The 21975-nt window shown below is 46.8% G+C and overlaps 2 protein-coding genes across 4 annotated transcripts in view; one reads left to right on the plus strand and one right to left on the minus strand.

The window, feature by feature from the left end:
• col4a2 (collagen, type IV, alpha 2) overlaps positions 1-6011 on the minus strand; it is a 51769-nt gene extending 45758 nt beyond the window's left edge. For 2 of the 3 annotated variants that reach the window (XM_062457132.1, XM_062457130.1), the window contains exons 1-3: positions 5774-6011; positions 5395-5519; positions 5241-5292 (exon numbers count right to left, since the gene is read on the minus strand). In XM_062457132.1, coding sequence (XP_062313116.1) covers positions 5241-5292; positions 5395-5444 — 102 coding nt within the window. In that variant the 5' untranslated portion in view covers positions 5445-5519; positions 5774-6011. The remainder of the gene's footprint in view (positions 1-5240; positions 5293-5394; positions 5520-5773) is intronic. The other variant, XM_062457131.1, reaches the window with a different exon arrangement.
• An 11-nt stretch (positions 6012-6022) lies between these two features.
• The window catches only part of col4a1 (collagen, type IV, alpha 1), a 31161-nt gene continuing 15208 nt past the window's right edge, over positions 6023-21975 (plus strand). Inside the window, exons 1-5 of the mRNA XM_062457133.1 lie at positions 6023-6316; positions 18685-18741; positions 21329-21418; positions 21728-21772; positions 21897-21941. Coding sequence (XP_062313117.1) covers positions 6245-6316; positions 18685-18741; positions 21329-21418; positions 21728-21772; positions 21897-21941 — 309 coding nt within the window. The 5' untranslated portion in view covers positions 6023-6244. The remainder of the gene's footprint in view (positions 6317-18684; positions 18742-21328; positions 21419-21727; positions 21773-21896; positions 21942-21975) is intronic.

Consider the following 21975-nt stretch of genomic DNA (forward strand, 5'->3'; position numbering starts at 1 on the left):
GTATGACATAAACAAGACCCAGACAAACACCGGGGCTACCTGGGAACGAAGGCGCTGCCTCAGCCAAGTCAGCACCATGGACAGCCGCACAGACTGGCGCAGCGGCGTGTCATAGACAGCGTCTTGGTGCACTTGCTGCGTCCCACTCAGCAGGACAGTGACACGGCAAGGGCACCGGACACCGGCTAAGAAAATCCCATTCGTGAATGAACCTAACTCTGCTTCTTGTTGTGGACCACTGCCGACCACAGCAGAGAGTAAGATAAACTCACTGCAACGGCCAACAAACACATGAGAACGCATACACACACACACACACACAAGCATCACTTTAAAAGGGGAGAAAAATAAGGTCAGCTAATCAACAAACTGTATCGCCCAGTTACTAAGTACTCCCATTAGAAGTTAGCCCTCCATTTTAAACGCTCTCTTCTCTCTCTCTCTCTCTCTCTCTCTCTCTCTCTCTCTCTCTCTCTCTCTCTCTCTCTCTCTCTCTCTCTCTCTCTCTCTCTCTCTCTCTCTCTCTCTCTCACACTTCTTCATTCTCCCTCTATCTGCCTTACTCCTAGCCTGGTCCCAACCAGACTCTCGTACATTGCATTTGTACAGAGAGTCTGGCCTCACTCCATTGACAAGCGTTGACTTCCTTGTAGGCGGGTACTCTGTTGAAGTTTAAAACTATTGGATCTGCCCAGAGCCACTCTCATCTGCCATAACCAATCGCTAGCGTTCGCCTTAGCCAATTCCTTCACCACTACTGTAACGGAGCTAGCTGCCATAGCTGGAAAATCAAACTGTTCCCGAACCCCGTGGGGAGGAGGGCCACAACATCATGGCCACCAACAAAACTCAGCAAAACTTGTTCTTGCTCTGGCTTTAACTGTTGGATATTCGGCAGCGTTGCCACAACGGACCGAATGGCTTTGCTCGCATCTTTCTCCGCCGCCATTACGGAACTACAACACAAACGAGCGCACGACATCAACGTCATCGTTCTCAGCCACTCCCTCTGTTCGCTGATTCGCCGGTAGAAAATCAACCTGAAAAATCTGACTTACGTTCCTCATGGCCAGACCTATGTACAGAAGCAAAAATAAAATTGAGCGGAAGTACGTAGGAGGGCAGAGCCAGGCTACCTTACTCCTTCCTTCCCCCATAAAACAGTAATAATAAGTGAAGGGAAGGAGGGAGGTCCAGTCATTGAAGTGACCGCAAAACTTTCCTGTTTCTTGTAAGGTTTAATGGACTTCTAGAAAATGCTAACAAATTCCTCAAACTCTCCTTGGTCTAACCTTCCTATTGGCTCATGTACAGTGTGTGTGTGCGAGCCTGTCTGTATACATTTGTACTAATAACCAGAATGTATTCCAGTCCTCCACACCATGTGACTGCATGTCCTTGAGGTTCCATTTACCAGCAAGGAAAAGCCTGTGGATAACTCGCTCACTCCTCTTTCTCCTCTCATCAGACTGATACTCAGGTAAACCTACACTGAGGACATGTAAATAACAGTCCCTTCCTTAGTGTCTGTTTAACTTCCCTTCGTACATGATTCACATCCGGCGCAGATATTCAGACGCAAACGTCCACTTTGTAGAGTATTATGCTACGGGAAACAATGCTAACCAAACACACCCTATCAGACACACACACTCCATCTGAGAGCTGAAACATAGCATCCGCCTTGGCTACATGCCTCTATTGGAATCTTGGAGCCCTTTGAGACCTAGTGAATGTGTGTATGTGTGAGTGTGCGTGTATGTCAGAGGGGGTTCTAAGATCCATGAACACGGTGCCCACAGAGGTCAGAGGGTTTGGGAGAGTCAATGAGGGGGGACCTCATTTATGGTTGCACACATACACACACACAAACACACACATCCTGCCATGTTTCCTAAGGGCCAGCACAATGGACCCTTCCCCTGATTGTCACGCACAAACACTCTTTATAACTGAGTAGATTATCTTGGCAAGGAATGTGTTCCACTTATCACCAGCAGACATCGTCACCTCGCCCCGGACACCAACTCTCCTCGTTCACAGAAAGGGCCTTGATGAGGTCACTCACGTGCTGCCAAATTCCCTGTAGGTGACCCAGTGCTCATGCACGCACGCACGCACATTTTCATATTTCTAGCTATAAAGCAAAAAGTATTATTCTGCTACTGACAGGCAGCATTTGTGGCCATGTCCAAACTACAAAGGGATTCAGTACTAGGGCAGTTGTGTCTGACCAGGCCTCAGGTTAAATCTGCATCCACAGATATCAGACAGACTTCCCTTCCCTCAGACCCCACTAGATCACAAACTGGCCCACAAACATAAAACATCCGCAAGCAGCACTATCTCCTCGGCCCACCCAGCTCAAATACACATCTTGAAATATATTTTAGACCCGGGGAATCTGATTGGACTTGGCTGCTGCACCAAACATCCTGTTAATATTAAAGCTTCACAACCTTTCCTTCCTTCTTCTTCCCTGCCGCTCAGACTGATAACCCCTGTGAGTATGTGTGTGTGCGTGTGTGTGTAGAGTATGTGTCTGCATGCATGTACTGTATGTGTCTGTTCAAATAATAACCCCAGGAGGTTACGTTTTCCCCCTAATTTGCATGGCATCTCCATGGAGACCATGAACAGGAAATTATAACAAAATATGATCCCCCATTGCATTGTGGTCTATGTCCCTGAGGCCGTGTCCTGTGGTTTGGGAGGGGTCAGAGGTCACTGCGCCTGACTGAGAAGGACTACCCGGGTTACTTTGTCTGTCTTTAAGACCCCTGGATAACTTAATTAGAGACAGAGAACAGCATTCCTTTTCCTACATGTAGCCTGGTCTATGTTTGGCCACTGAGGAACATAAAATAAAGAAAATAAATAATAAAATCTAACTGCCAAACATCTTAACAAGGACTCAGTGGGATGCAGGGGATTTCCAGAGTTGAGCCATGGTGTGTGGACAGATGAACGTGTGGGAAAGAGTTTTATAGGCCGAAAAAGCGGGTTCCAGTGATCTGATGAGGAGTTGATAGAGGAATAGTCCAGCCTCCGTGGTAAATTGTTTGAAATTAAATGTGGCTGGTGGATTAAACTGTGTGAGGTCTGGGTCTGAATGTTGCTTGTGAGCAGCTGTGGAGGTTAGTGGTTGCTGAATGGGTGAGGAGGTGGTGAATTCAATGGAAGGACCCTGACTGATAAATTAACAAACCGACCACCTGAAAACAGGCCACTTCACATTGCCTGGCAGCACCATTTATGATGCAGATTAAATATTTAACGCAAGATCCATCCATTTAATCAGATCCTTCCATATATCTGTGAATTTTAATGTTCATCTAAAAGACGATGGGAACCCTTAGGTCTAGTTACACAAGTGTAAGAGTGATTATTATGTCGCTCCTTATAGACACAGCAGGTAGGCCAGTATGTTGCTTGTCTATATGATGAGCCTGTGTTTCAGTATCTCCGCTGTGGTGCAGCACAATGCACAGAGAGGCCGCGAGCCATGTCACACGCTTTTCATCAGGCCACAGCTAAATCTGATAAGAGCTTCATACAACGAGGCCTCTTCTTCTGCGCCGGAAAATCACTTTAAGTCCCCGAAGCCTGAGTATGATATTAAATATCTTATTATAGAGCCTCAGGACCTCCTGACAGTGAGTACACACATTCCTGAAGTGGGCCAAAACAGGAATACACACACACACACACACACACACAAACATATTCACACACACACAAAAAAGTAAGTAAGGTAATGCAGAGACCAGAACAAGCGTGTGGGAACTAGGGGGGAAGTTGAACGGTAAAAGGTTCCATGTAAGACGAGCGTGTCCAGAGAGACAAGGCTTAAGACAGTATCAAAACAATACATGCTGTTATTCACTGACTATTAACTCTGTCTCATGGTATAAGCATTCTGACTAACTGAACAGGCTCTTCCTATTTCCTAACAAAACACTTTAAAGGTTTTATGACAACTTACAACTCTGGGTTGAAGGCCAAAACAAAGACAAAACAGAAAGAAAGAGAAAGAAAGAAAGAAAGAGAGAGAGAGAGCCGGAGGAGGCTGTGTAAAGGAGTATATGATACAGTATGCGTCAGCCAACAGTGTGTAACACATTTCCTTGTGCTCATGAGAACCTAAAGCAGACTGACATCACTGCTGCAGATTGGAAAACACTGTTCCACTCCGGCCTAGCTGGGCTGCTTCACCTACTGACAGCTGACACAGACTGGTCTGACCCAGTAGGAGATAGCAGTGAATCTACAGTACAAACCAGCTGATGTGATCTGGAACAACAAGACCCAAAAAGGAGAGATACAGTATATGTCTTACTGTTCCTCTTTATTATATTATCTCTCTCTCTCTCGTTCTCTAGCTTTCTTTCACCCTTTAACACACACACGTACACACACACCAAAAGTGTAGCCGAAAGCCCCCCCCCCCCACACACACACACACACACACACAAACACACCACACACTGATTTCTAACTGCTTACAATAAAAAAATAAGGAATTGTTGATTTGTTTTTATTTTGTTGTCCAAGATGGGACCCCCCAAAAATAACATTCTGGCTATGCTGCTGACACACACTACACTCCAGGAACTACTAGTTAACAGGTAATGACAAACACACTTTTCACATTAAGCAGATTAGGAGCAGGGATGAGGGTGGTTCTATCAGCTGCTGATAGCCATGACAAATCAATGAGGGAGTTATGACATTTAACACAGGGGTCAGGTTACCTCACCCTATTCCAGGGGTCATTACCCCTCCCTTTGACCCACCCATGTCAGAGGTCAAAATTCGTGCAACATAGTATATGTAAATCTGAGTTTCAGAGTAAGGAGATTGAGAAAGTTTCTGCTCTAATATGTTGTAAACAGATAACCACTCAAGACTGTTCTTCTAGTTACCATGTTATAACAATTTTGGATGAGAGGCTATCCAGATAATCCTATTGCATTCTTGCATGTGTCAGCATATGACAACCGACCACTCCATCAAGGGTTAATACTTGCCCCTGAGAAATTCTTCCTGTTCAAGCCCACCCTTAACTCAGATCTTTTCAAATGCAAATCACATTACAGTTGTCTGGTCAGGTTATATCTGTCCTAATTTACATTCACTACAGTGTCAAAAGTTGAAATTGAAAACGAGTCAAAACAAATATATATATAAAGTTGTGCAAAATCATTTTCATACCAAAGAGGAGAGGAATGGGAACTTACTGCGTCTACTCTTGGTGCAAGGATGACCACCGCGAGGCATAAGAGTAGAAACCTGGAAGAGAACAATTTGATTAATATCACTTCGACGTTGCAAGAATTTATTTTCCGTCAATCTCGCAGTTGTTCAACGTGACTTTCTCTGAGGCTGGCTTACCTTAGGTTCCTCTGGGGTTTGTCGCGCCGTGGCCGCATCGCCTCACTCATCCGAACCTCAAACTTCTTTCCTACTCAGCTGTCAGCACAAACAGAACAGAAGTTCATGTCTGTTGAACACTAAACCTGTGACACCAACAAACACAATCATACGACATAATCAGCGTTGTTCAATTGAAGTGCATCTATCTCGGATTTAATTAATTCGATTGCAAAGAAATGAAAATGCCAGGTGATTACTGATGTGACTTCGACTCTTGCATTGCCATGCTCCAACACACATTCCACGTTCCACATATAAGCCGATGAATAGAATTTCCACTGAAATAGCAATTAATAATGTTTCACATATGTCTGAATTAAGAATTGAAAAGTCTTACCCTTCGTCTTCAGCGCTCTGTCCAGCTATATGTGACCGTGATCATGGAGCGTTAATCGGGGACCGAAACGCCCCTGTGCTTGAGTTTACACGTGTCCCGGTCGTTTCAAGAAAATAGAACTTTTCAAATATTGTCACAAAATCACCAAAAGCCAGTGAGCAGTTTCACCCCTGACGATGAAAAGTGAAGTGATGTTTAGAAATAAAGGGGTTGTATTCGTTTGCATTGACAAGGGTGGTCGTACCAGGGGGTGTGGTGGACAAGAAACAAGACCAAGTTACATTGATCAGAAGCTCACAACGTCGCGGGCAAAGATGCAGCCCAACGGGATGCACATGCTCTGCTAATGAAACTGAACTTTACTTAAAAGAAACATAGGAAGAGGCTATCGAAAGGTGGTTGTTGTGGGACATTTGCACAGTTGTAGACTACATAGCAAAGCCCCCATAGTTTTCACTGCGCCCCGTCGCAATGATGCTGCCCTGTGGAACTTTGTTTCTACTTGCGGCTCTCTACTCTAACTTCGACCTTTCTGAGGCTAAGGTAAGTACAAACTTTAGACAAGCTTGACCTTAAACAGCTTTCAATTGCGGTGTTGTCCGTTGCATGTAATTTAGAATGGGAAAACAGGTCTTGTCTCTAGCGTGTTCACCTGGAGAGCGCACCCTCACGCATCACTATTCGCAACAGAGCTGTTTTAAGTACATAGGATTGGGTTGATAATTTTTTGTCATGATATGCAGTCTGTGATGTGAATTACAGTCCAAGTTGACATTTGACTGAGATTGAGGGCAATAACTCATAAACTGCGAAGCACTGAGGCCATGGAACCACCTGACCCAGCAGCAAAATTACGTTGATTCATTTAAACTAAAGACATGTTATAAGACATCATGTCCCATACTATGTTCACAGTTGTTATATTGTTATATCCCAGAGGTTGTATTGGAGCTCGTGTTGTGTGGAACACTGTGCTTTGAGTCTGACGACGTACTGTAAGACTAAGGACCATCCTTCTCTGGAGGGAGGGCGAGGGAGGGTGGGGCAGGGTGAATAAAATACGTGTGCGTTAGTGTGTATGAAATAGTTCTCTTTCTCACAGATGTATTTTGTATTTTATTTTTTCTGTCAATGGTTCAATGTTCACCTGTGTAACATAATTATCTTAAGTGTGTCCTGACCTGAATTTATATCACTGGCTGTGCTCCCTTCTCCTTTCCTTTCCTTGCCTTTTGTGTGTGTATGTGTGTGTGGCAGGGTGCAGGGTAATGGTTCATGGGTGTCCTTTTACCGTAGAAATGATTTATGTCTGAAATACTGGGACTGCCCAGAGGTGTCCGTTAACAAAACGACCAACGCTGTGGAAGGTTGTCTCCAGTTACCTCCTCTTTGGAACTCTCAGGACTGTGGAATGAGTTAAAATAACTGGCGGGAGAGAAACCACTCAAACACTTGTGCTTTCAATCATCACTGTTTAGGTGATGTTTCTTAACAGTTGGAATAAAAAATGGTGTGTGACTCACACACCATAGATGGGTTTTCGTAGCATTGGGAAATCTTTCGCTCTCTCTATCCCCCCTCTGTTTCAGTTTCTTAGAAACACTTCCTTTGGCTGTGATGTCATATCCCTCCTGGGGGACAGAATACTAGCTCTGACATAGATCGACGGAAGATGGAAAGGGCATACAGGAGGAGGAAGGTGAGGAAGAAAAAACAGGTGGAAAATTGAATAGACTATTTGTGAGAATATCGAGTAAGACCAGTGAGGCATTTGGAGGGGCAGCCATTTCTGCTTGTTTGGAACCAAGACAAAACATCTGGATTGACAAGCCCTCATAGGGAGCGAGGGAGAGAGAAAGGGGTGGGAGGATAGGTGAGGGGGGGTGAGCGAACGTTTGGCAGGACTTCTTGTGCCTCTGGTTGGGTGACACAGTAGTAGAACAAGAGTGGGTGGAAGAGAGCAAGGAACATTGGAGCCCCTCGGGATCTGCTGTCCAGATCGGCGTGTTTCCCGATCCCCCCCTTTGGGAGCAGTGGTTGGTTCCGCAACAGGATGTTTGGGAACCTTCAAAGATGTGTGGGGAAACACAGTGCACGCATAAACAGCCTGGAGAACTATCAAAGTTAAGGAATGCCATAATAGCGTCTCTTCCTCTTTGATATCTCTAGGACATCTGAGGTCTGATCTCCTGATCAGATCTCTAACACAGAGTATGGTGATGGGGCAGGTCAACCTGTAGAGCCTAGGACAGCGTGCTCACAGACACCTAAGTGTACTAATGCTACTTATATATCCGCTAGTCCCCATAACATCCCTGTCAGGTAATTAAGACCACCGGGAGATAGGATACTTGGCCTAATTGTTCTGCAGGCATGTAAGACTTCCTTTTTGAGATTGGGTTGCCATACTCTGTGAGGAACGATGTAGAACTGCGCTGTGTGGGAAGGTTTGAATGGCCATGACATATTTCACTGATCTCCTCTCTGGTGAGCCTCAGACCATGGTAATCCTCTCCGTACTGAGCAGCGACAGACCACACACACATAGAAACACACACACATATAGAAACAATTGCACACACACACATTCACACAAAGGGGGCATACCTGCCACACCCTCTCTGAATGAGATTGGTTTTGAGTGCTGAAGGACATCAGTTTGGGCCCACCCAGGAATGGAGAACAGCTTTCCCAAATGGTGGCATTTACAACCAGAGTCAAATGTCTGGGAGGTTGGGCTTTCCCAGGGTGCATCGCTTGTTTGGTGGCCTGTCAAGGTGTCGGGCTCAGCTGTCATGCCAGAAGGGGGCTCAGAAAGACCAGCCCTAAACTGGCTTCAGGAGAACACTCTGCACTGCTAATCAACCACGGCTGGGAATCATGTCAATGTTAGGTTGTAAATATCTGGGCAATAACTGTGAATGGAAGATCTCTTGGCTCTCCTTCTCCCCCGCTGTCCTGTAGATTGACATTGATGGTGTTAATGATATGTGTGTCCGACACCGTTGGAGACACCCCCCTGCCGGGAGGGGGGGGTCAGAGGGCAGGGACGGAGGGATGGGAGGGAGGGAGGAGAGCAAGGGTGGGAGAGAGGGTACAGGAGAGGGGTAGAACGAGTCTGAGAATCATCTGTGTTGTCGCATTAGGAATGCATGACAGGGCCAGACAGAGATACACTGTAGACAAGTCGTCACCTTCCCACCACACAGAAACACTCCACCCCCCCCCCCCCACCCCACCCCACAAACTCTCCACCCCTAGTTGGGCTTGTATAAAAAACAATGAATCACACTCAATTATTTATTTCATTCCCTCTAACACTGTATCCTTCTATCTTTCATTCCATCGACTGTATCTGGAATTCAAGCAATCTTTTCTTCTGTTCATGCATCCCTCTGTGAGTACCTACCCAGGCCTGTAAAGCCTCTTAATCCTACTCGGCTCTACAGCCTTCAAGATGTCACATTGGTGACCAGGACAGGCTATTATCCCACTGCTTAGAGTTTGTGTAAGTGGGTGTGTGTTTATGTGCCAGTATGCAAGTGTATCAGTGTTTGTGTGTTCTTTCCAGACAGAGTCAGATGTTTGAAGGCCAGCTAGAAGGCTAACATTGTCCCCATCTCTAAAATAATCCAAGCTATCCCCATGGCAACAATTAAATACTGACATAGGTCATTAGCCGTTTTCTATTTTTGTTAAAAAGCTCCCTCTGTACTGTCTACTGGTCTGTGTTTCATCCAGCCAGGCTGAGACAGACAGTCGTTCTAGTTTTCCCTCTGAGGAAGAAGGATAGCCACAGAGCTTTGAGTCATGACCGATCGGACTATAAATATCTACCTTCCAAATCAAATCAGATGAATCAGGCCTGGGCTCAATGGACCATTGAGCCCAGGCCTGGTGTCTGTGCAGGACGGGTTGTCCTGCTGCAGTGTAGTGCCGATGTCAATCTGTATGTATGTCTGTCTGTTTCTGTCTGTCTGTCTGTTTGTTAGTTTGTCTGTCTGTTTGTCTGTCTTGCTGCAACAACAAGCTATCTAGCCCACATCTGCTGTCCTGGAACAAACTTCCATGCGAGTCACCAGACAGAGTCTGGGGCGGTGCGGAGTGGGTTAGCTACATGATGGGAGTCGGTGTTTTTGTTGACCTTTTTGGAGTTGTTGTTGTTGCTTCAGCTGGCTCATAGAATGTAGTAAATGCAAACACACAAATTAACACACACACACACACATGGACAATCACACACACACACATGGGCGATCACACACACACACACACACACACTGGATACACTGGACACACGCAAACACACGTGTACTGCAGGGTCAGAGTGCGAGCTCAGGGACGGTGAGCTCATGGGGCGGGGCCTTGCGGCTGCAGTTCAGGTTCAGTTTGGGGGGGACCCCTGACTTCCTTCTCCACATCTCCCCAGATACACATATTTCCTCTGTCCTCTAGAGAAAAGGCCCCTTGACCTCCTCTGCTGCCCCCCCCCCCCCCACCCCCAAGAGCACAGATGAACGTCTCCTTTGTGCGTAGACTCCTGGGGAAACTTTGAACCAACATGAACAGATAAAGGAGGTGAGGAAGAGGAGGAGAAGGGACAGGAAGAGACTAACCGTTAACAGTTACTGTTCCGTGTGCCGGCCATGTCAAAGCACCAAAACTGGAGGAGTCATGGACTGAGCAGATCCTATCTCTCTCTATCGCTATCTCTTGATCCCTCTCCCTCTCTCGCTCTTTCCCTCTCTCTCACTTGGTCTCTCTCACTCTCACTCAACCTGAATCTGCTGTCTCCCTCTCGGCCCTTCTCCACGTCATGTGAGCTGTAATTCTCATGACATGAAAGCGGTCTCGTGTCCATGGCTACATGTTGAGACTTCCTGTTGAAGTGAACAGATGAAGGATTCATCTCAGCGTGGACTTTCTCCAAGCTCTCCTACATAACTTTATCCCGGTCGTATGATTGGACAAGAACAAATTCCACTCATCTCAGTCCAATGTTATTTTATCTGGGATTTCTATAATATTGTGTGGTTTTATCTGATAGACACAAACACAAAGTTGCCTAGTATGCTCATGTCACAAACACAGTCATTGTATGTCTGCCCGTGGTTCCCAGGGGAAACATATCGAGCCTTGTCCTGCTGATTTGTGCATTGTCAGGTCTTGTCAGGGCAGGGGCAGGTCTGGGTAGGAGGCCTGATCCCAGATCAGCTCTATAGTTCTGGTCCTCCATCTCTGTTATCTTCAGCAGCTAGCACAAGCCACAAATCAGCAGCACCAGCTGCTTAGTCTGACGTCAAACAGAGAGACTGAATCCTCTTCGGTGGGTGGCTGGCTATTCATCTGAATTGGCGTAAAGGTATACGGTACATATTGAGAACAAATGGTGCAGGAGGAGTGCTTTTCTGCCTGGTCATTGGCGACTGGGAACATAAACATGGGTGTTGGTGGTGACATCACTTCCGACCTAGTCCTTCCTGTTTGGGGAGATAATGTAGGAGACTTCCTTTCTGTCAGAAACACAAACAACCACTCCACCCCATCATCAGAGAAGAACAGAGAGAGAGAGAGACAGAGAGAGAGAGAATGTTGCAGACTTGTTTGAAAGACACTGTGAGTGGTGAAATGTAAAAGGGAGAGAGAGCAAAAGTAGCAATGATTGGTGTGGGGGAGTGCGGGGGTCAGTCTCCCCAAGGGCTGACCCAGATTCCAGAACTCCCAGCGAGAGCTGGACCCAGCCTCTTCTCTTTTTTCAGCTTAAAAGTGAAGGAAAAGAACTTCCCACTTAAAGGAAGACAGGTTTCCTCTTTCTTAAAGCCAATATCCTGCTGTAAAGCATTCAGAGAGAGAGAGAGAGAGCGAGAGAGAGAGAGAGAGAGAGAGAGAGAGAGAGAGAGAGAGGATGAGAAAGGTACTGTACGTATACTCTCTCTGTGCAGGGGTACTCTCCCAGATATAAAAAAGGTGAAGTAACATCTGACTAAGTGATAACTGACTTACTGTATGTTGCACTACACCCTTGTCTCCAATACGTGCTCCCTCTGCTCTTCACTGAGAACTGTCTCTGAGCACACAGGGAGGAGACACATTTGTAAGAGGGATTTGTTTGTGTGTGTGGATGTGTGAGTATGTGTGTGCGGTGTGTTGTGTTCCTGTGGGATTGTTGAGGAATGCTCTTTTTTACTGAGTGGAACAATAACCGTCCAGAGAAGCAGTGATGTGTGGGCATGCAGACAGAGGTCTGGAGAAAATTCTAGAACCTCCTCTACACACTCTTGCTCTCAACGTTACGGCTCTGAGAGACCAAGTACTAGCTGCCTCTACCTCAGTGTTTTCTGGCTTTGTTGTGGACAAATCTGATGTGACGAATCACATCTGTTGTTATCATCTGAAGAAAACAACAGATGTGAGGGCTAGACTCGGTACAAATCGGTAATTTGGTTGTTGTTTGTGTGTGTCATAGCACCTTCCAAAGAACAAGGATCAAATTGTCTATTAATTTGCTAACAGGTTAACCTCTCACCTTGGAGTGCTTTGGACATTCTTGGGAAACACACAAACACAATAAACACACGCAAACTGCCTGTTTATCAAGTTGACCCTAATTCTTTAGAAAACATTGACTCTCCGTCTCCTCTACGGACATGCCCAAAGGTCAGAGGTCAGACTCTGGTCATATAAATGACCTGCTGATGTCAGACAACACGCCTATGACATGTCATGTGACCTCTCGCTTACTCTCTCCTTCCTTGCCGTGTTGAGTGAAGGTGTGTTACAGAGCTGTGTTTTCTACCAGCTAAACTTCTTTTGGCATCTGGCTAACACATGAGAATCACTCAACACTAAAGTCCTACTCATGCACACACATCCCCCCCCACACACACTCAAACACACACTCAAACACATGGCTATGTTTAAATGACATTAAACAGGCCAGAAGGCCTGAGAATTTCTCTAAAACAATTTTCCCATTTTGTCTACAGGGACCAGAGGGTTATTTAGCATGTGAGAATTCCTCTCTGGCCACAGAGCTGCTTGCAGCACTAGACTGCTCCTGGTCTGTACCACAGCAAACACCAAGGACATGCCTGTCAAAACTGGTCTCCTTGGAAACAGGCATGCTAATATGTATGTTGTAAAGTCCTACCATGGCACTCTTTGGTCTTACTGTGTGTGTTTGTATGTGTGTGTGTGTGTGTGGTATTTTGGCCGTGTCACAGTGTCTCCCCTGGTCTCCCTGCTGTTCCTCATGTTCATTATGAAGGTCTTACAGATGTTGTGTGTTACACACACACACACACACACACACACACACACACACACACACGCACATCAGTGGAGTGGCGACTGACTTATTTAACTTGCTGTGAGGGTGCTCGTGTGTGTGTGTGGAGGGGGGTATGGTCCTCGTTTCTTCACTGAAGCTGGCACATTGCAGTGTTTGTGTGTGTAAAAGTGTTTATATGATTTGCGTGTGTGTGTGTGTATTTTCATCTGTGTGTCTGTGTGATGCAGATGCATCTGGTTCGGTTTCAAAGAACAATAAATTATGTCAGCAGTCAGTGCAGATGACTGCCTGCAGCTACATGTTCACATGTCCTGCTGGCAGTCAGGCAGATAGACAGACACAGACAGTCAGGCAGCCTGGCAGGCAGGCAGCCTGGCAGGCAGGCAGCCAGGCCGACAGACAGACAGGCAGGCAGGCAGGCAGGCAGGCAGGAAGACAGACAGACAGACAGACAGACAGACAGACAGACACAGACAGTCAGGCAGCCTGGCAGTCAGGCAGCCTGGCAGACAGGCAGATAGACAGACAGTCAGGCAGCCTGGCAGGCAGGCAGGCAGGCAGGCAGGCAGGCAGGAAGACAGACAGACAGACAGGCAGGAAGACAAACAGACAGACAGGCAGGCAGGCAGGCAGGACAGGACACTTAACTGAAGGAAGCACTTGTTTATTCCCTGTTTATTCCCTGCCCTACTGTATACACCACTGGCATTGTGTGTGGATGGGTGCCTGTGTGTTTCTGTTCTATGATCTAGATCTAGGGGAAACAAGATGAAGCAAGAACTACTAGAAAGAGAGAGAGAGAGGTCTTCTTTTGTCTTGTTTATTATCATTAGCTGATATATATCTCAGCTGCACGCACACACTGTTGAATGAATGATTAATATTAGGAACTTAGGGTGCCATGTATGGTGTGGCAGTGCAACATTTCCCTCTGCCTACTTCTTTCTCTCCCTCTCTCTTTCTCTCTTCCTCCTTTCAGCCAGATCCAGAGAAGGTTAGGAATGCCAGCACATAGTTCAGCTCAGCTACTTATCTAACTGGGAGGCGAGGAAAAGAGAGGAGAAGGCAGGGGGAGGGAGAGGAGGAGAGCTTAACACTTCTATCCATCCCCTGTAGTTTGTTGTCAACATGGTCGCATTGTGGCTGCTGGTCAGTGAGATCGTACCACTTATTCCACAGACCACACAGCAACCACAACACAGAGAACATGAAAATAAGTACCCAAAACCACGGGATGCGTGTGTGTGGGTGTGGTTGGGGGTGTTTTATGATGGGGTTGATTGGTATAGAGCCTGTGCAACTGGGTCTGTAAAACGCACAGTACAAACACAGAGCCCTCTGGCTCTTAAAGACCTCAGTGGCAATACCTGTTATACACACTAGCCTAATGAGTCTGGAGCAGTTAGGTCTTTACAATATGATGTTTGAAGAGTAAAAAATACCCGATTGTCCCCATATGGAAGTCCTGATGTGCGGTTTAGCACCATGAGTACACATTTATGAGCCAGCTGGCTGTCGTGCTATAGTGTTGAAGACCTGCTTGCCAGTTAAAGTTGAAGCCAGTTAACCAGCTAGCATTTAAGCCTGTTAGCCTGGAACATGGCCAGCCTTTAAGGCACCTTTCTCCCCTAAGCCATAGACCATGTCAATTATTCGGTGCTAATCTGATTAAAAGATGCTGTTTGGACATGTGCTCTGCGGGGTGGCTCAGGGGTGCTTGGCGTGTCTAGTCTTCAGGGCGTCCTTCCGCGGAACTCTAATGGTGAGGAGGAGACAGAACCGGTTCTCATCAGGAGTTATTTGGAACATTAAGATTGCCAATCCTTCTGGAAACTGCACGTCCTCGACACAGTGGAAGGAGTAAACACATCGAGGAGTTGTGCAACACCATAAGCAGATGAGTGTGGTCTCTGCTGGCTGCAGTGGAAAGCCTGCAGCCTTTTGCAGGTTCCAGTACAAACTGACAACTACCAGGCCGGTCTGCGTTTGGCTCTGCAGTGAAGACATGCTACGAAGACATGTATGTGGTTGTATGTGGAGAGTTATGAGGCTTATCTAATCACGGTTACCCCCTCAGTGATATCCCTATCGGAGGGAAGGAAGTCCACTCCTCCTCTCCTCATCCCTCGCCCTCCCCTCATCCCCTTTCAGAATTGAAAGGGTAGAGAGAGGACAGACATGTTGTCAGGCTGACCTCATACAGGTCTGCTCTCTCTCAGGTATGTGTACTGTAAGGTACCAGGTACCTGCCTGTTGGTACCAGGAGCTAAGAGGCTTGTATATGTTTGTGTGTGTGTGAGTGTGTTTGGTCAGAGAGAGAGCTGGAATGATAGACGTGTCCTCCCACTTGCCAGACCCGGGATGGGATGAGGTCATGCTGACGGATTCTGGGATACACCAGGGCTTGTGGGATTAGGATACCTCAGAGGTGGGCGGTCATGGATGGAATGTTAAGGGGATGCTATGGAAACGTGAGAATGTGGTGGTTTTCTACAGAAGTGTTTCTGGTACTGGCAGTTAGTTGCTGGAACAGAACCCTAACCAGATGATTGCGAAATGTAAGAAAAGGCTGCTTGACAGACACGCAATCACACACACAGTCACACACAAATCCATGTAGTACAGTAGGCACAAAAGGTACAACCAGGACAGCAAAACGATGCCAGAAGGATCATTTCATGTTTCTTTTACCTTTCTCTGTCTGTCTCAGGAGTGAGAGACACACATGCTCAGAGTGCCTGCGAACCAGGTGTGTCTTTGGTGTAACCTACTACGGTCCTACTGTATCCACAAGTCACCTAAGGTCAGGGGTCAGAGCTCAGGGTCTCTCGTTTGTGGTGACCTTTGTGGGTGGGGTCCTGGTATACTTCTGAGTAAGGCGGGAGGACGGCTTGAAAGTCACACTAATGATCCCTCTAGCCACTTAACCAATGAGTAATGGTGTCTAGGTGGGCCAGGACTTAAGCGGCTGTGATTTGCTTGCCTAGGCATGCACAGAAACATAATCCTCCCTGGTCCCTTCTTTTCTTGCTCTCCCTGGATTGTAGGGTTTATTTGAACATCAAGACCGTTGATATCCCTACTCTCTCTTCCAAACATAAGTAATGTGCAGCAGCGTAACGCACAATCTCCTCTTCTCCTCTCCTCTCTCTCCTTGTTTGTCCGCCAGCTTCCCACTTGTCCCTCCATCCCTCCCTCTCTGTTTTCATTATAAGATGCTATCTGATACTGTTCCCAAACAAACATTTAAGATGGAAGTCAAGGGGTCCAGTCCAGCTACAGCCTCAGAACAAACACAAGCTGAGCGTACGTCCTCTAAATATTTACTCACACGTTCGCATTGCTCTCCCATCTCCGTCCTCCTTACTAGACATGAGATGTTTACTAGATCGGTGACTCACTGAGGATTGACTATACTCTCTCTGGGTCTGTGTGTGGCTTTGGTGCCTGTCTGTGAGTGTGGGGTGCAGTCCCATTGTTGGAGTGACGAGGAGGGGGGTAAGCTATGACTCATCTCTGTATCTGGATCCTCGCACACACACACACACATACACACACACACGCGCACACAGATAAATATGCCCACATCCACAGACAAACGTACCCACTAGACGGAAAAACCCCACAGACACACAGACCGGCAAATGCACACATCCAAATATGGTTTACACATCTACTACCGACACTCACAATAGCTCCCGCAGACCTGTGGAACAGAGAATCCGACATCCTTTCAACATCCCCTTTTCTCCTCGCATAGATACCACATCAGACATAAACCCTCTATGGCCGCTCTACTCATTAGCACTCGCATCTTATTGTGTGTCTCCGTTTGGTCTGTGCATCGTCTTTGCATCTGGTGTTTGGGTTAAACAGCGATGTGTAACGGGCCGAACAGGAAGACAAAACAAATGCCCACTATCTTTTCATCATACTTCAGATTAGAGCGCTGTGGTTGTAGACTACCTGATAGACATCGATGAGTGGCAGAGTGTGTGAACAGCAGAGGAGATAACTCACACGCATGAGCGTACACACACACACACACACACACACACAAACACACGCATAAACATGAAACCCATAAACAGTAAACACACACACACACACTGGGTGATGCCCTTGTCAAGCGTGTCAAGTGGGTGTCAGGCAGCATGGTCTTCATACATCCTCGTTATGCTCGGGGCCAGCTGGAATGTCTGATCAGTTCAAGTTGTGTCTACAGGGGCGAGGAGGGCGGAGGGAGGAACAGAAAGAAGGAGAGAGGGGAAAAGGGGTGCAGGATAAATGCTGTGCTTTGCGGTACTTGACGGGTGCTTAAGGCCAATCGTCTGTTTACCTCGATGGCAGGGCCGCGTTGATGATTACCTACTGACGGGGCTACGTTTACCATCTAGTAGCATGCCACTCTCTCTCTAATTAACCTCCCTCTGTTTTACCACCTCTCTATCCTTCTCTCTCTCTCTCTCTCTCTCTCTCTCTCTCTCTCTCTCTCCTTCTCTCTCTCTCTCTCCGGCAGCAGCTGAGAGGTCTGGTCTCTCTGGCCTGTGATAGTGATCTGATCTAGAACAGGTGCTCCCTCCATTGTGTTACCAGTAATGGAGTCCTGCTCTGGTGTGTAGGATGCACCCGGAAACATGTTCAAGGAAGCCATGTGACAACCAGGGATTAAGAGAGAGAGAGAGAGAGAGAGAGAGGGAGGGAGAAAAGAGAGAGAGAGAAAAGTAGAGAGAGAAGAGATAAAGAAGGGAGAGAGACAATAGGAAGGGCTGGCGTACCTGACACAGGGCTGGTGCGTGGAGAGGCAGGCAGGGTGGGGACAGGATGATTCCACCAGTTTCCCAGGCCTCTCAGCAGCACATGCTGCTTCGGTTATCTTGACCATGAGGTGGAGCGCGGAAGTTTGTTTGTTTGTGTGCAATAGGAAGAGACTGAGGAAGAGAGTGAGAGCAGGAATGCTATGTGGATATTGAGTGTGGATTTTGAAGGGGAAGGGAGTAGATGGTATATATAGGGAAGATTAATATGAGGGATTTCAACGTACAAACGTACTGTATTCTTACTTACTGATATGCAAGGCTTTAGTTTGATTGACGAGTGCGAGTGGCAGCGTGTGCACTTGTGTGTCTGTATGTGTGTGTGTTTGTGTGTGTGTGTGTGTGTGAGTCGGGGAGATCTGTGTACTCTCCAGCCTGGCCCCCCGCGTCCTGTGAGCTCTGACAAGCTTTTGGCTGGACGCCTTGCACGAGAGCGGATCAACAGCTGGTGGAGAGAGAGAAGAAGGGAGGAAGAGAGGAAAGGAGAAGGGTTTAGGTCAGTTCCCAGGCTCTGGTCCCTGGTCAGAGGAGAGGAAAGACAAGGAGGGGTAAGGGTCCTGAGAAAGACAGGGGCCAGCTGCTAGCTTAGGATGTTCTGTGTTGGGGTTCCTAGAGAGGTGCGCCCTCTAGTGTTGGAAGGTTGTGTGTGCCTACATGCGACATGTGGCTAATTTGACTGTACCATGATTAATCAGCTTGAATTCCCTGTCTTTCTCTCTCTCTCCCCTCTCTCTCTTTTCTTTCTCTCTCTCTCTCTCTCTCTCTCTCTCTCTCTCTCTCTCTCTCTCTCTCTCTCTCTGTAGGGATGCTCAGGCTCATCCTGTGGGGATTGTGACTGCAGTGGTGTAAAAGGAGGAAAGGTAAGCATTCTCTCCCTCAATTGTTCTCCCTCTTCCCTCATATTATTTGTTTTCCAAAAAACAAGCCCCTCTCTCCCTGGTTTCAAGCCATGTCAGCATGTCCTGGTCTTTGCACCTCGCCAAAGGTACATGAACAAAAGTTTAGTCGAGAGTTCACGCTCCCAGTCCACTGTCCCATGTGGACCTTGTGTGTGTGTGTGTGCGTGTGTGAATGCGTGTGTGTGTGTGAATGTGTGAGTGTGAGGGGCGGGGGGGGGGGGGTTCAGCGGGCCATGGAGGACATGAGGGAGAGCGTCATGGATCGGAAAGGGAAGAAAGGATCACATAGAATTAGAGCATGTCTGCTGCTCACACAGCTGGGCTGGAGGCTGCCTTCCCAGCGGAGAGTCTTTCTCTCTCTAACACACACACACACACAATGTCCCTTTCTTTCTATCTCCATTTCAAATGTTCTGCCAAACTCACACACACAGGCATCAGGAGGTTTGGACACAGGCGTACTCAGCTGTTAAGCTTGCACAAGCTTGTTTACTATGGACACTATGAAGAACGCTAGCCCCACAGAACAAAGTCTTGGAAATATGTTGTCCATTCACTTACAATACATGAAACAGCCAAAGACATGCATTCTGTCCTACACCAAAAATACAGTAGATGCTGATGCCAGATGTGTACCTACAAGCAGATCACCACAATCTACTTCTACAATCAATTCCCACAGTCCACTACTGGTCCACTATGTGCTGTGCTAGTCTAAAACCTTCATGGCATACTGCTGGGAGACCAGTAGCCAGACAGCTGAGTTCACTGTGAAGTAGCTGTGTGCTCATTGGACCTAACCTTTTAAAGGCCTGTTCTATGTCGTTTTGGTTTTGATGACTTCACTTCCTCTCTCCCATGAGAAGAGTTTGGTTCCTTTGGCAATGGTCATTGTCCTGATTCCCATGGTCTGGACCAATAAGTGGATCCAGAAGAGTGGCTAAGAAGAGGGAATGGTTCAAACTTTTCTGTGCCCCACTGTTTCTCTCTCTCTCTCTCTCTCTCTCTCTCTCTCTCTCTCTCTCTCTCTCTCTCTCCTAGCTCATATTGTAGTTCATTGGGCTTTGGTGGAACAGACCCACTGCATTCGCAAGTCTCCATCTAGTGGCAAACAAATTACATTCTTCAGTGTTGGCATGTTATCATACTACCAGTGGCGGTTCTACATTGAATTACACCCAGGGCGAGACGCCCTTCGCCCCCCCCCCCCCCCCCCCATTGAAATCAAAAGGTTGTTATGGTAAGGCCGATTATGTTCTATACAGCTAAAACAGCCTGGGGTCAAATTGACACCAAACATAATAGGAGGGTTACATAAACATGCCCTTACACGCTAAATGTCTGTTATTACATGCTATATTAATATAACTTTTAGGGAGGAACACTTTTAGTTATGACGTTAAACTAGCCTATACTTTGTCACGAAATATAGTTGTAGCAAATAGCAAATGTTCGTCTTTGAAACTACCTACAGATTTGAAAATTCCGTTGGCTAATTACAGGACCTAACCTAAATAATGAAAATAAATAATAACTGAACTTGTAACAGTTTTGTTGCAAAGCACACTATTATGGTGAAATGTTATCTCGTGTTTGTTGAGTTTAAACCGAAATATTGTTGTTGCATAGCAAGCATCATAGCAAAAAGGCTAACAAACGTAAGAGTTAGCCTATACCCACCAATTAACATTAGCCCTTCATTCATGACATGGATACCGTAATAATCATACAGAGACATATTTGCATAACTTTATCTTTTTCTCGTTTCTCCTCTTCTTCTTTTCTTTTTTTTTCGAAATTGGGCACCTGATGGCTTACTTGACCTTTTCCTGTCCATCTTCTTTGGCACTCAACAGTCAACAGATTTCCCATCCCCCCAACACTGTCACTCACGACCAGAAGTCAAGACTAAACCAATTCACCTTGGTTCACCAATCGTTTTGTGTTACATATTTTTATTAGCCATTTCACACAATTAAAAAAAACAAAAATGTGCAGGAACTTTAGGCCTATATTTATAATATTATGAATGAAATGTGCGTTATTTGGAAGAAAGTCGAGGTGCAACTGACTTTAGCCCACTAATTTAGAGTATTGCACTATACAGTGGACCCCCCCCCCCCCCCCCCCCCCCGTTGTCCGTTCCATTTGGGAGACCCAGTCAGGTGAGCTGTCTGTCCCCCTCCCCTTTTTTCACACAGCTTCCTGTGCACGGCACCTTCTCAGCAAGCAGGGGTGCCTGCAGCTGCCTGAAGGGGGCGCCAATTTGCCAATTCCCCACACAGTGAATGATAGAAAAGAGAAAACCGCTTCGCGGCGCAGAGATTTTTATTTATTTATTTTATGCTCGTGCGCCCCCCACGTGACATGAAAAAATGCCGCCCCGGGCAGTTTCCCGGTCCGCCCGTGCCTAAAACCGCCCCTGCATACTACTCTCAATCCCTACTAAATCAGATCCCAAGAAGATCTTCTGTAAAGCATTTACCTCACAATTAATCTTCTTGTGAAACTTGAACCTTGTCTCTTTCCATCTCTCTCTGTTCTGTAGGGTGAGCGGGGATTCCCTGGTCTCCAAGGCAACATGGGTTTTCCAGGGATGCAGGGCCATGAGGGGCCCCCTGGGCCAATGGGCCCCAAGGTGGGTGACAGGGCTAGGCCACACCCCTTTCAATCAATCAACCAATAAGTCACTCAATCAGGAAATCAATAAAACCTCCTTCACAGCACATTGAATCCAAACTATTCAGTACAGTGTACTGTGAAGCATACATGTTATGGCGTATTAAAGAAATAAGCAATACACCTTCATTGTCTAGTGTCCTTTTGATGATTGTTCATAAAAGAAAATCGAACAAAAATATAAAAGTATATTAATATTCCTGTCATCTTCGCAGTCGTAACCCCTGTCCTAGCCTAATGTTGTCTTATGTCCTGTGGTCCTTCTTAGGGAGACTATGGTGAGTCTGGGTCTCCTGGACAGAAAGGAAGCCGTGTGAGTAGAACTGGATCTCAGTGTGTCCGTCTCATCAGGTCCACCCTCCTTACTGTGGGCTAGGTCGCCATGGTGAAGAAGGGCATTGTCATGGTGATAACTGTATTTGTGTTATCTCTTGCAGGGCCCTCCTGGTCTAGCAGGTTTCCCAGGAAACGCCGGCCTTCCGGTATGTTCTGACCAGTCCTCTACACATCTCACTA

Source organism: Osmerus eperlanus, chromosome 3 (assembly GCF_963692335.1).
Source record: "Osmerus eperlanus chromosome 3, fOsmEpe2.1, whole genome shotgun sequence".
NCBI classification, from domain to species: domain Eukaryota; kingdom Metazoa; phylum Chordata; class Actinopteri; order Osmeriformes; family Osmeridae; genus Osmerus; species Osmerus eperlanus.